At 44.2% G+C, this 13,762-nt stretch overlaps 1 protein-coding gene across 4 annotated transcripts in view; it reads left to right on the forward strand.

Moving 5' to 3' along the window:
• Positions 1 to 13,762, forward strand: part of ankrd50l (ankyrin repeat domain 50-like) — a 30,308-nt gene extending 16,546 nt beyond the window's left edge. For 3 of the 4 annotated variants that reach the window (XM_050048088.1, XM_050048087.1, XM_050048086.1), the window contains 2 exons: positions 5,147 to 5,346; positions 7,496 to 13,762. In XM_050048088.1, the coding sequence (XP_049904045.1) occupies positions 5,147 to 5,346; positions 7,496 to 11,031 (3,736 nt within the window). In that variant the 3' untranslated portion in view covers positions 11,032 to 13,762. The remainder of the gene's footprint in view (positions 1 to 5,146; positions 5,347 to 7,495) is intronic. The other variant, XM_050048089.1, reaches the window with a different exon arrangement.

Raw genomic sequence — 13,762 nt, forward strand, 5'->3', positions numbered from 1 at the left:
AGCTTCATTTGAAACACACTTTATATTATAAACGGGACTTAATTTATGCAATTTTTTAATGCATCGCGCCATCATTTCAAACTCAACACATCCTGTATTGGTTTCAAATTAAAAGCCTCTTATAACTTCAGTTGAGAGAATCCCTTTATTTTCTAAACAGGCTTTTATTGTGAAACATTTGCAGGAACTTTTTGTGGAGGATTCAGTGACTTGCATGTTTGCGTACAGCACTTCAAATTGTGACACTTTTTTTTACGTTACTACAGCAACATTTCGGCTGGCACATGAACAGACACAATAACTAAAATAATAGTAATGATAATAAAAATAGGACAAGAATAACCTGATGACATCACAGACGTTGCGTCATGTCTGTCGGCCAAGTCACAGCATGATTTTATGACACAATGGCCTAATCTGACATAGTGACTGTCAGAACGGACAAAAATGTGTAGTATGAACCCAACATTAGCTCTGTCAGCACTGTTGCTGTTGTAGCACCGTAAGCTGCTCGCCGCTGGCTCAGCCACCTCCATTTTAAGAACCGTGTGCAGACAACTCATATGCTTGGAATTTTGCATTGAGCTCTTTTTACATTTTATTGATCAAATGATTTAATTTGTTGGTGAAAATAAACTTAAGTTGCAGCCCTGAAGAAGTTTTTAGAAAATCGTGGTGACTTCTGGAAGTGTGTTTTTGTAATATCAAAGGCAGGCCACCTCGTCTGAAAGATTGCCTCAATTAACGTCATGAAAAAATTAAATGTAGTTATTTATTTATGTTAAGATATATAACATTCATTTCAGTGATAAATCAGATGTGCTCTTCCACACAGAGCAGATGCCATATACTTGAGTCTCGTTAGTCTGATTTCTTCTGGCTTATTTATCATAAGTTGAGAGGTGTCAGGATGTGGGCGGCTCACAACCTCCGCTGAATAAATTCCCAGGTTAAACCCTGAACTGTGTGCATGTTGCCATTGACAAACGATGCTAGTTAAATCGTCCATTATGTGAAGACAAGTGTATTAACTCATGGACAGTTTAATGGAAGAGCTGATAGTCAATTTGTGTGTTTCAGAATCGGAGCATGGTGCAATTTTAATGACAGGAGCTCAAACAGGGCAGATTTGCTGGATGCATCCTTTGCCAAAGTCTAATCATCATGGATGAGTAATTTACTGTGATGTTGGAATTTCACACCCCACTCCCCACGCATATGTTAATCCTGAGACTGATACTTTGTTGTTGACCCGAACACGTTTAGCTAATGACCCTGCTTTTAGTTGTTAATTCAGCTGCACGGGCTTCGCTTGGTTAATTGACCAAGCTTCTGTTCTCGCCACAGAACGCTAACATTTTCATGCATCTCTGCCACAGCGGCTCTGTTTACACATTGAGTGATCTTTTACCTGTGTTTTATAAATACTTGTGGAGCTGCTCCTTCCAGGTAGCGGCACATTTTTATTTTTTTCATGATTGGAAATGTTCCTTGATTTGCATTATTAGTCACCAGAAAAACACAGACTGAAGAATGCAGATTTGTTTCTGTTCTTGGTCTTTCATGGATACTTGTTTTTCTTTAGGCTTTAGTAAGATCAGGGTTTGAAGAAAACTTGTTTGGTGACTAAAGGTGACTGGGCCTTGTGGTCATTCCTAAATATAGACATTAACACTAATGACAGCACACACACAAACACACACCCTGTGGTTGCTGCGGGATAATTGACTTGAGTTCAGCCTCGGTGTGACCCAGTCAAACCAGACTGCTGTCACAGGTTAATTACTGTTTGTCACCTTTGAAACAAGACCCCTGTCTCTATTTGTAGCTCCATCAAGTCTCTGCTGAGTATGTGACAGAATTAAACCAGAACTAGTACAAATATATTCACATTATTAAAGGTTTTCTTACAATGGAGATTCAGTATACAGCTAGAGGTACTGTTGTATATTTGATTTTTTTTGCTGACATGTTTAAGTCATTATCAAACATTGTCAGAGATCGATCATTATATCCATGTCTGTCCTGAAGAGTAATTGACACAAAGAAGTAAGGGAAAGGGCACATACACATAAAATGTTTTGCAATTCATCTTCGGGGGATCATGACTGTTTGTGTACAATTTTATGGCAATCAATGTAATTCTTGTGGAGATATTTGAATCTGGACCAAAGTGGTGAACCGGCCGGCACAGACCAGCATTGCCATTCCTTGATCCATAGTTGTTGGCACAACCAAAAATGTATGAGAAAAGATTTTTATGCCAGCTGGAGGCATCATGTTTTGGGATTGACTGTCCATCCGTTCGTTCGTCCTATTCTCGTGAGCCCAGTATCTCAAGAACGAATCTTCAAATTTGGCACAAACCCATTCTCGGAACCCATCAGCCGTATTCGGCATCTGACTTCCGGCAGATGGCTATACAGCCTCTGGGGGCAGACCCCCGATTTTTTGGCATTCCGGTTTGATTTGGGCGGAGGCGGCGAATTTCCGTTTCTGACTTCCGTTTATATGGCGGAGGCGGCGAATTTCCGTTTCTGACTTCCGTTTATATATCAGTAAATATGCTGAACCACTGCAATGGATTCAGAGTTTGCAGTGACGCTAATTATGTTCCGTCTTGTTAGTTCACCGCACGGACCGTTTAACCTGGCAACAACTGCAGCCGACTCAAACGTGATTGGTCAATATCACGCGGACTACAGACAGCCTACAACCGGAAACCAGGGCTCTTCCGCTCTTCTTCCGGAGGCAAGATCTCCGAGGTTTGCCTACAGACTCTACATTCACTGAATGTAGAGTCTGTATATAGAGACTAGCACAAACCCAACAAGGAACTTATTAGGTTTTGGTGGTCATAGATCAAAGTTCAAGATTTCTCTGACCTCATCTGTCTCATTCTTTTGAACCCAATATCTCAAGAACACCTTGAGGGGTTCTTTTCAAATTTGGCACAAACGGCCACTGATTAGGTTTTGGTGTTCAAAGGTCACTGTGACCTTGCATCTGTCTAATGCTTGTGAATGTAATATCTCAAAAAGGCCTTGAGGGAATTTCCTCAAATTTGGCACAAATGTCCACTTGGACTCGAGGATGAACTGATAAGAATTTAGTGGTTGAACATCAAATGTCAAGGTCACTCTGACCTCACAAAAGTTTTACTCAAAATTCTTACACTAATTAGGACAAAATTTCACACAAATGTCTAATGGGATATAACGATGCAATGACGACATTTTATATCCAAAAAGTCAAAGCTCAGCTTCACTGTGACATCAAAATGTCCTGCAAAAACACTTCTCTGGCCATTATTCAGTTTCACAACTCAGGAACAGAAGGAGTGACATTTGGTCAGATACCGAATTGGTGACACTAGTCTTGAATTTGTGCTGATTGTATAGATCTTCTTTGCTGCCGGGATGGAGATGTGTGTGATGCATCCATGTTTTCACAGACATGGATGAAAACTGTAAGTGCAGCTTGACTGGTTGACAGAGGCATACAACTGTGAAGTGGTAATTCTAGTTTTTAAATCGATCTGTCTATAAGAAGGTAAAGCAATGTTCCAAAATTAGAACTTCATGGTTGATGACGCCTAAAGCTTAGGGTTGTCAGTAATCCAGTAACTACAGCTTTACACCCCTCTCCTAGCCCGGTTTAAACACAGGTCTTGCACTGCACGGCTTTGTCAGGACAGGGTGAACATGGGTTCCTATAATAACTAGTATTACTACACAGTTACCATAACATTATCATAGGTGTCAGTTGTGTTTTGGCTTTGGCATATTTTTACTGCAGCCACAGCAGTCGTCTGGAAGCATCAACTTCTCTCTCACGAGCCCACACCTCTCTCACACTGTACAACTTGCACTTTTATTATAAAGATTTCATGCTCCGACAGCTCTATAGCTCATGTTGTCTGCAGGGTTTCACTCCCCTCAGATAAACTTGCCTCAGGTCTGAAATCGAGATAAAATAGCTTGGAGGTACAAAGAACCGTTGGTGTCTGAGCTTCATCGCTGGGCCCAAGTCCTTGTTTTTAACTTCCTTTTCTTTACTGTATTGTTTTGAATGTTTTAAGGATTGTAAACTACTTTGGGTACTCCAGCTTCCTCCCGCAGTCCAAAGACATGCAGGTTAATTGGTGACTCTAAATTGGTTGGGTGTGAGTGTGAGCATGTGTCTGTATGTGTCACCCCTGTGATAGTCTGGCGACCTGTCTAGGGTGTACCCTGCCTCTCGCCCAGTGTCAGCTGGGATAGGCTCCAGTGACCCCCAACAGTGGTTACATAAATGAATGACTGTTACACTGGTGTTTTAAGGGTCAGTAAATTAGTACAGTCAGTGGAAGTACTTCAAAAGGAGAGATGTATGCTTGGGTATGTTAGGATTGTGTGTGTGTGTGTGTGTGTGTGTGTGTGTGTTTATAACCTGTGTGTACACACATTAACCCACGTGGTTGTGTGTGAGCGTGCCCAGGGTGGAGCAGGACATTTCGCAAGTTCCATTAACCTGAGTCACCATCAGATCCCACAGCGGGGCGTGGGTGCTGACTGTGTTGGTTAAAGAACAGCTACACTGTGATTTTGGCAAGTTTAGTGTTCTTTTATTGTTTTATATCATAATCCAGAGTTGAATCACAGTAGAGGACACAAGATTTGCTGTTTTTGTTCCTTCTTTCCGGCTGTATTTCAGTGTTAAAGGCTAAATTTTAATATTAGACTGTGTTCTGAGTGAAGAAGAGTGTGCCAGATTTGAGTCATACTGCCCGCTGAAGCTGCTGATGGAAGTGTTTTGTTGTGGTCGTCTGCTGGGATGTTAGTTTGACTGACATATGGTTGTTTACTTTACAGTTTTGAATTGTGTCTAAAAGCATGAGAGGTATGCTTCTGAAATGAAGGAAAGGAAAACAAAAGTAAAAGTAAAGTGGAGTTGCCTCTAGTCGCGCCAAATATTTGCCTGCATAGCCACAGAGTGATTTCATTTAGCGTCACTGACTGTAGATTTAAAATGACCCACCTGCAGTCACTATAAAGAAAATGCACACTGTTACTTTCATCTGCCACGACTCCTGCATTTTTTTACATGGATGTTTTAAATCTAAACTCTTCCTTTATGTGTCTGTCTCTTTCTCACATGTCCTCAGAGCAGTGCTGGGACCCCTGTTAGACCTTCCTCCACCCGCCCAGACCCTCATGGTGCTGGTAGACTCCCTGGATACAGGAGGTGGGAAGAGCGGATCCATTGCGGAGCTCCTTGCTGCCAATCAACATCTGCTGCCCGGCTGGCTGCTGCTGGTCTGCTCCGTGCGCCGCCACAACAAAGCTGTGTGCAAGATGTTTTCAGGTATAAAGCAAAAATAATCTTCTTATTGGGCTTTGCACTTTAAGATATTATTATGGTGGCAATTTTACGCTGCGTGGGGCCAGACAGGAACTTAAGCAGCCATGATTGGGCATAAAATGACTGAGTGAATGCTGTTTATTTGTCTCGACTAGTTTATAACCGAGACTATCGATTGAGAGCTAGCAAGCAAATAATAATTTTAAAAACTACAACCAAGGCACAATAGATGTGAAATGAGTGTTTTTATTTTTAATTTCTACAGTGTAGTTATCACAAGTCATTCAGCAGCCACTTGTCAATCATCCCCTACTCACGATGTCGGCATTTTATTTGAATGTCCTCAGTTTTGACCCTTTGTTGTGATGCATCGTGTTATCAACAGTTATTATTGCAGATAAATGTACTTACATTAACAATACATCCAGTGACCAAGCATCTGTCAACTATGAAATACAATCACCTGCTGAGGACCAAGGTTTTTTGTAGCTATAGCAAAAAGATCTTTGACTTTAACTCATGCTATGAGTCTGAGTGCTCTGGTTTTATGCTCTAGCTTCATTTTACTTACAAATTTTGAATGAAAGAGAGGCGCGTTGTTTTGTAACAGTGGATCCTGATGAGCAGATTATACAGTGGAGTGTGTATCTCCTCTTCTCAGATGAAAAATCAGAGCTCTTTAACCCTCTGGGACCCAACATAGACCCTTTTTGTCTTTTTTTAAGAGGGATATTGAAGGTAGCAAGTTTTTCCAGTCATACATTTTTTAATAAACATCAGGTTTTGGTGAGGTATCTATTTAAACTTTACAGCAGGGGTCATCAACTAGATTTGTCCAGAGTTTTTCTAAGCAGGCACTGTGTGGGCCGGTCTGTCTGTATCTATGTATGTATATAATTGTTTAATAATAACATAACAATCGAAATAATAAAATAAAAGACATGTTATATATACATATAAATACATGTGTAATGTTACAGACGGCACTGTGGCGCAGTGGTTAGCATTGTGGTGCAGTTTTATGGGTTTTGGACTGTTAATCAGACTTAACTAGACATTTAAAGAGGACTCAGTTTTTTTGTTTTTATCGTTTTTTACAAAAAGAAAAAAGCAGACAAAATCAAGGATAACAAGCAGGGACATCGTAGGGGAAGGTGAAATACTTAACATCATAAACAGAAAATGAAAAGACGCAAGGTTACATTGAAGTATCACTGATTATGGGTCCTTTATGTCCATGTCCACCCTCATAGCAAGAGAGTTCATGGTTCAAACCTGAGGTGGGAGGTTCGACAAATCCACTTATTGTCAGTATATTTGTGAATGCACCAGGTCTCTAGTTTGTGGTGGTAAAGTTGCATGAGGCTGAGCTGTGATTATCCTAAGGGTCAAAATAGGTCATTTTTTACAGTTAGATCCATTTAAAAAATGGTCTCACTATAATGAAATGACCACAGTGCAGACTAACAACATCAAATGCGAATAAAATTGGGCTCACTCAATCCACAAGAGTCTCAGCTTTCATGTCATCCCCAATTTATGCAATTCCAAGACTGTTTAGGGACCACGATATGTAGAAATATTCAAATACAGTAGGCAAAAATAACACATGGCTTTTGCCCAAAATGGCATGGCATTAGCATAAAGTTGGCATGTCTGTAAAGAGGAGACTCCTGGGTACTCACAGAACCCATTTTCATCAGCTGTCTTAAAGTGAGATGCTAATGGACCCTTGTGAAAATGACCATGCCAGTTTTTCCCTTACCAAACTTTGGTTTGTTATTTAGCCCCCTGCCCAACAAGCTACCTTTACATGGTTGTTAACACTGGATTCCTTCGGTGTCCTAGTGTCATATGATACCAGTATCGTCACTCAAACTCAGCCCGTTTAAGCCTCTGAAATAGAGCAATGTCAGCAGAGATCACCAGTAGCCCTGCGGGTCTTCTGTCTTATAAACACTTGTGCAGCGATATACATTGCAAGCTAAAAAGAATACTAGATGTGCCTACAGCAACACTAGACTAACATATACTGTTGTGTTGTGTCAAAAAAAAAAGTAGTGGAAGAAGCTAAAATACACAATGTAGGACTGACAAATAAGCAAAACTATACTGGGGTTAAAAACCTGTACTATCTCCTTCTGTGTTGCAGGTTTTCGTAGGCTCTGTCTGGATGATCTGCGCAAGCCCCCACCAGTTCGTGACGTCCAGCAGTACATCCTCTGCCGGCTGGATGAAGACGCGACGCTTCGCCGTCAGCTCACCCCCGACACAGCTGACATGCTCAATCTTCTGCACATTAAAAGTGGTGGCTGTTTCCTCTTCCTCGAGCGTGTCCTGGATGGTGTGGCAGCTTCACTGGTGGGTCTCCGGGAGATCCGGGACATCCCGGGGACTCTGAATGGCCTCTACCTGTGGCTGTGCCAGAGACTGTTCCCCCGGGGGCTCTTCGTCTATGTGAGGCCTCTCCTCAACGTCCTCCTGGCTGCTCCGAGGCCCCTCCCGCCCCAGCAGCTGTTCACGGCAGCCTGGACACATGACAACTTGCTCAGCCAACAGGACTTTCAGAACAAGCTTCGAACCCTCGCACCTCTCCTGATCGATGGCCCTGGGGACACCAAACTACTCTTCCATGCCAGTTTTGCTGAGTGGCTGATGGATGTAAAGTATTGCACACAGAGATATCTCTGCAGCAGAGCAGAGGGTCACAGCATGCTCGCCATGGCTCTGACTTTGCAGGGACCCCACCTGGACAATGAGGACACTTGCCAGCTAGCCACACATTTAGTTTGTTCAGGTCACCATAAAGATAACCCCTCATTATTGGCACTGTGGATGCTGTGGGCAGATGTGTCTGCTCTTACTCCTAGCACCACATCCGTAACCCAGCCTCCTGTTCTGGTCAGTCAGGAAGTCCATCAGCTGTTAATGAAGAGTGGGCTCGTCTCTGCAGCCTGTTTTTCAGACACAGACTCAAGTGTTGGAGTGCACTGTACAGGTGAAGAGGGAACTAGTTTACAACGGTCATTTGAAAGGGAGGTGTCTGTAAAGAAGCTGCTAGGCAGTGGGGTGTCTGTAAACCAGCCTGCTTCTCCAAATGGACAGACCTTGCTTGCCAGTGCAGCCTACGAGGGTTCTGCAAATGTAGCCGAACTTCTCCTGTCATACGGATCTGATCCTCTGGTCAGTGATCATCAGGGTCAAACACCACTGACTTTGGCTTCTAGGCAGGGTCATGTCAAAGTGTTGTCTGTGCTCCTGAAGTGGACCAAGAGCCAGGAACCAGAAACTGCAGTGCAGATGATGGAGCATGTTGACAATGAAGGCTGGACAGCACTGCGCTCTGCAGCTTGGGGAGGACACAGTGAGGCTGTCCGGCTTCTACTGGACGCAGGAGCAGATGTGGATGGATGTGACTCTGAGGGCCGTACTGCTCTCAGGGCTGCTGCGTGGGGGGGCCATGAGGAAATTGTTCTGACCCTTTTGAACTATGGGGCACAAGTTGACAAAGCTGACAGCAAGGGCCGCACACCTCTTATTGCTGCTGCCTACATGGGACATCATGAAGCTGTGGAAATACTGCTGGACCACAATGCAGACGTTAACTTAGCTGATGGGGATGGGCGCACTGCTCTGTCAGTTGCTGCCCTCTGTGTCCCTACAGCAGCAGGAGTCAAAGGTTACGGTGAGGTAGCGAGTCTGTTACTGGAACGTGGAGCAGATCCAGGACACAGAGACCACGATGGAATGACACCATTGCTTCTTGCAGCCTATGAGGGCCATGACGACGTTGTTGAGCTTCTGTTAGAAGCTGGTGCTGATGTAGATGAGACTGCTGGCCCTGATGGTAACATCCCTGCCGCAGCTGCTGTTACTCCCCTGCTAGCAGCTGCAGCAATGGGCCACATGAAGACAGTGTCACGGCTGCTTTTCTGGGGAGCAGCTGTGGACGCCATTGACTGTGAAGGCAGGACGGCGCTCTGCCTTGCAGCAGCAAGAGGCAGCATTGATGTTGTCCGCGCTCTGCTGGAACGAGGCCTGGACGAGAACCACAAAGATGACCTCGGCTGGACTCCGCTGCACGCTGCTGCTTGTGAAGGCCATCGGGGTGTGTGCGCTGCTTTGACAGAACGAGGCAGCATGGCACGTGTCGGAGAGATGGACATTGAAGGGCGGACCCCTCTTATACTGGCTGCCCAGGAAGGTCATTGGAGCACTGTCAGGCTGTTGTTGGACAGACGTTCTCCCATTGACCACAGGTCGTATGATGGACATTCTGCCTTGAGTGCAGCCCTCCTGGAGGGCCATGCAGAGGTTGCAGAGCTGCTTATGAGGCGAGGGGCAGATACTGATGTCCGGGACGCAGAAGGGAGGCCTCTGCTCTACCTCCTGGTATTAGAGAATCGTCTTGAAAAGGCCACTCTCCTCATAGAGAAAGGAGGGGTGCCTCTGGAGTCACGAGACTCTGAGGGCCGTACAGCACTTCATGTGGCTTCGTGGCAGGGGTTAATGGAAATGGTAGATCTACTCTTAAAGCATGGGGCAAACGCCAATGCACAGGATGCGGAGGGGAGACCGCCATTGCATTCAGTGGCTTGGACAGGACATGCTGAAGTAGGACGCCGTCTCCTTGAAACAAGTGGTATCAGTATAGATCTAGCTTGTCACCAGAGGGCAACAGCTCTGAGCATTGCTGCCCAGGAGGGACATGCAAACATTGTTGCAATGCTTCTGGAAAGAGGTGCGAATCCCAATCACATGGATAAATATGGCCGTAGTCCAGTTAAAGTGGCTGCGAAACACGGACACTTTAACATTGTCAGGCTCTTGGAGAGCTACGGAGCCAAGCCATATGTAGGCCTGTTGCCTAACTCTAGAACTGTCTCTCCTGTAAAACCTAACAAGATCCTCTCCTCAAGCATCTTGGAGAGCAATGGAGGTGACGCAACAGCCACTACCTCCTCCTCTTCAGTATCGTCTCCCGGCTCCACTGCAGAACGGTTCCACTCGATGCAGAGCTCCCAGACCTCCTCTACCTGCCACTCGCTGGCCACGGTCCAGACAGTGCCAGCTGACAGCCTCAGCTTTATTCAGCAGATCCAACAGCACTCACTGCCACGCAGTCGTAGTCGCCCCTCCACCCTCCCCCCACCAGGGAGCTCAGGCATGGGCAGCCTCCATGGGAGCAACCGGAGGCATCCCAAAGGCAGCCCTCCTCCCACTGTTTGCACAGTTGCTGCCATGGTGCACAACTGCGAACTGCCTCAGAAAGACTTGTCGTCTGGACATGAACATCACGACAAAATGAACAAACAAAACTTAATAAAAGCAGACAGGACTACTTACGCTGGTGGTAAATGGAACTCAGTCATGGCCTCCCTTGGCATAATGCCAGGGCAAGACAGCCCTGCAGTAGGTGCTAAAAACAGAGACAGTCCTCCTCTGGGTTATCCATATAGACTACAGAGCCCACTACAAGGGGATGTTTGGGATTCTCATCCCCAGAAGACTATTTTGTCACCTGCTTGCTACAGTTTTTCCCCAGTCGCACCTTGTAGTGCCTTGCCAGAGGATGTTATGGTCACTATGACAACCACAGACCCGCAGCTTAATCTGAAACAGGCCATTAAACTGCAGTTTGAGGGTCCCACTAGCGCAGCCTTATACAAGAGAGAGACACCTCTGTGACTGGTGCTCCAGTACACAACCAAAGTTAGTTACTGCTACACTTTCTTCACAGACCTTTTACTTTGTGTGTGGGTTTAGTGCTAGAACAATTAGTTCATCAACAGTAAATGCAAAGGAGGCAATTTATCAAGCAAACTGCCAAATACTCTCTGGTTCCAGCATCTCCAGTGTGAGGATTTACTGCTTCTCTTTGTTTTAACACATCTTAAACTAATATATTAGGGTTTAGTCTAGGTGTGTTAGTTTTGGTTCATTTTGCTTTCGATTGCCAGAAGCCCATTAACCAGAAACTAACAGGTTAATTTTTAAGAAATTGACGCATATGGTGTGAAGAAACCTTTCTTTTTTGCCTGGATTTATACTTGTACGTCAGCTCTGTGCAGAGCCTATCCTGCAGCCTACGTGCGTAGACTGCAGGATAGGCACATTTATACTTGTGCAGTGGTGTGTCTGTGTCACTCTGCAGTTACACCTCCAAAACACTAGTCAGTCGGGGTTTCTGTGAAGTGCTTTAAAGTTTAGTTGTTGCAAAACACACAGTAAACACACATTAAACATGGCTTAATAGAGACAATTTCAGACACAAGTACACAAATCAGCTTCACTATAACTCGCAGCATTCACAGACAAAGCACTTGACATTTGCTGGACACATTTCCCCCACCAATACAACATGCTAATGTTATTAGCACAAGGCTATGGCATTTTACATTGTATAAATTAGCTTAGCTGCTAGCGGACTTTTCCTCTACTCCTATGAAGCCAGGGACAACAGCAACATTTAACAAAGGTAACGTCACAAAATTTGGCTCCATTACAACTCACAGGGTTCACTGATAAAAACAACTTTCTCATACTAAACACATTTTCCAAACAAATATTACATGCTAACGTTATTAGCACAAGCCCATGACATTTTACATTGTATTTAGCCTAACGACAAGCTAAGATTACCTCTACAGCGTACAGTGTAGGTTGCATCGATGCAGACCTATGCCGTAGGTACGGCATTGATTCGACGCTTAAGTATAAATCCAGCATTAGTCTGGCACTCCATTGACTCAGTGAGTTCAAGCACCACATTTCAAAGTTCCATCCATCTAGAGGTTGTGAAATTTTAATGTTTTGTGATTAAAATGTCTTGCCTTTTATTTTCTGTTGGCTTTGCTGACAGACAGCTGGCTAGCTGCGTTAACATGCAGAAACATAGTGGTCACTGCCCACTGCTGGTCTCCTCTTGTGAGCTAAGGTTAACCATTAATCAATTAACCACTTAGAATATTTATGAGCGGTTACGCATGTCTGTCTATAGGTTTATTTTGCTGCTTTTTAGTTTACCGCACTATGAACCACCCAGGTTTGCATGGAGCTCCTGGCGCTGCCCATTCTGCGTTTACCACTAGTAGCACGGTCTCGATCCCAGAGCGTTGCTGTGGATGCATGGTAGTCACCCCCCGGTCTCCACATAGGTAGCCCTGATGAGTAAGTGGCTTATATGTTGAGCCACAAAACCACTTTAGCATTGTTAACTATGTTAGCACTACTAGCTTTACTGACACTGCTAACAGTGCAAAGAGAGCTAACAGTGATAACAGTGCTGAAGGATGTTTGCGGCTCGAAAGTGTGTGTGAAGCTACCTGGGGACAGACAAGAGGGTGGACGCAGTGCTTCAGCAGCAATGCTGTTTGGTCGGCAGTTAATTCCCAGCACACCCTTGTGGTGTGCACTACAGTAAACTAAAGGGCAGCAAAATTAACCTATGGACTGACTGCATTACTGGTTTGGTCATTTTGTTATTTTGAAAAAATAATTGACAGATCAGTTGATACTGGAAATAATCCTTAGCTGCAGCTGCAGTGTGAGAATTTACAGTTAGTTTTTTTGGTGCAAAAACAAAAATAGTTGTGTCTGTTGGTGTACATTCAGAGCATTCACAGAAATTGAAATTCTGATGACACCATCTTGTTTTAGGTGGAGTTGGACATGTTTGCAGTTCAAAGAGAAGGCAGTTTTCACTGTGTACAATGACTTTCTGAGTTCAGACGAGGGAGGAAGCGATCTCTCTCTCCACCCTCCTTCAGAAAACCAGGGGAAGAACAAACTGACATCAAAGCTGACATTCCTGCCTTTCCGTTGCCTGTTGTGTGTGCTGAGCAGGGCTCTCACAGACAAGATCATTTTAAGTGTAAAGCATAACTGTGTTCCTTTTCAGCGTGGACCTGATTTAACTCTCCCTATTTTGGAACACTGGTGTCTAAGTTTGGTTATGTTTTAAATTATTTCTTTGCTAGTAAAGATCTCTTTTTCTAAATGGTAAACATTCTTGTTTAAGAGCTTTAAGCTTGTGGCCTTGATCTTTATTGAAGCCTTTGATATTTACTATAAACTGGCATACACTCCCCCCCTCCAGCGGTCCGTTGCAGACAACCAAACACTGTTTGTAGAAAAGCAAGCTCACCAAAGCCTGACCCGGTGCGGGGTTTATGATACAAACTATAAAAGACAGCCAAGTGTACTGAACCAACTTGGCTGTCTCACAGTGTGAGTCTGTGAGCAAGCAGGAAGGAAAAGTGAAAATTGGACCATAAAAACTGAGGGTGGATGTGGGAGGATTGTTAATTCCAAACTTGTGTGTGGCCTAAAGAAATTTCTAGTTCTTTATCATTTTGCATTGGATTAATATTTAATCACATCCATTCATTAAAGTGGCAAACGATGCCATAAAACTGTC

The sequence above is a fragment of the Epinephelus moara genome, chromosome 7 (genome assembly GCF_006386435.1).
Source record: "Epinephelus moara isolate mb chromosome 7, YSFRI_EMoa_1.0, whole genome shotgun sequence".
Lineage (NCBI taxonomy): Eukaryota > Metazoa > Chordata > Actinopteri > Perciformes > Serranidae > Epinephelus > Epinephelus moara.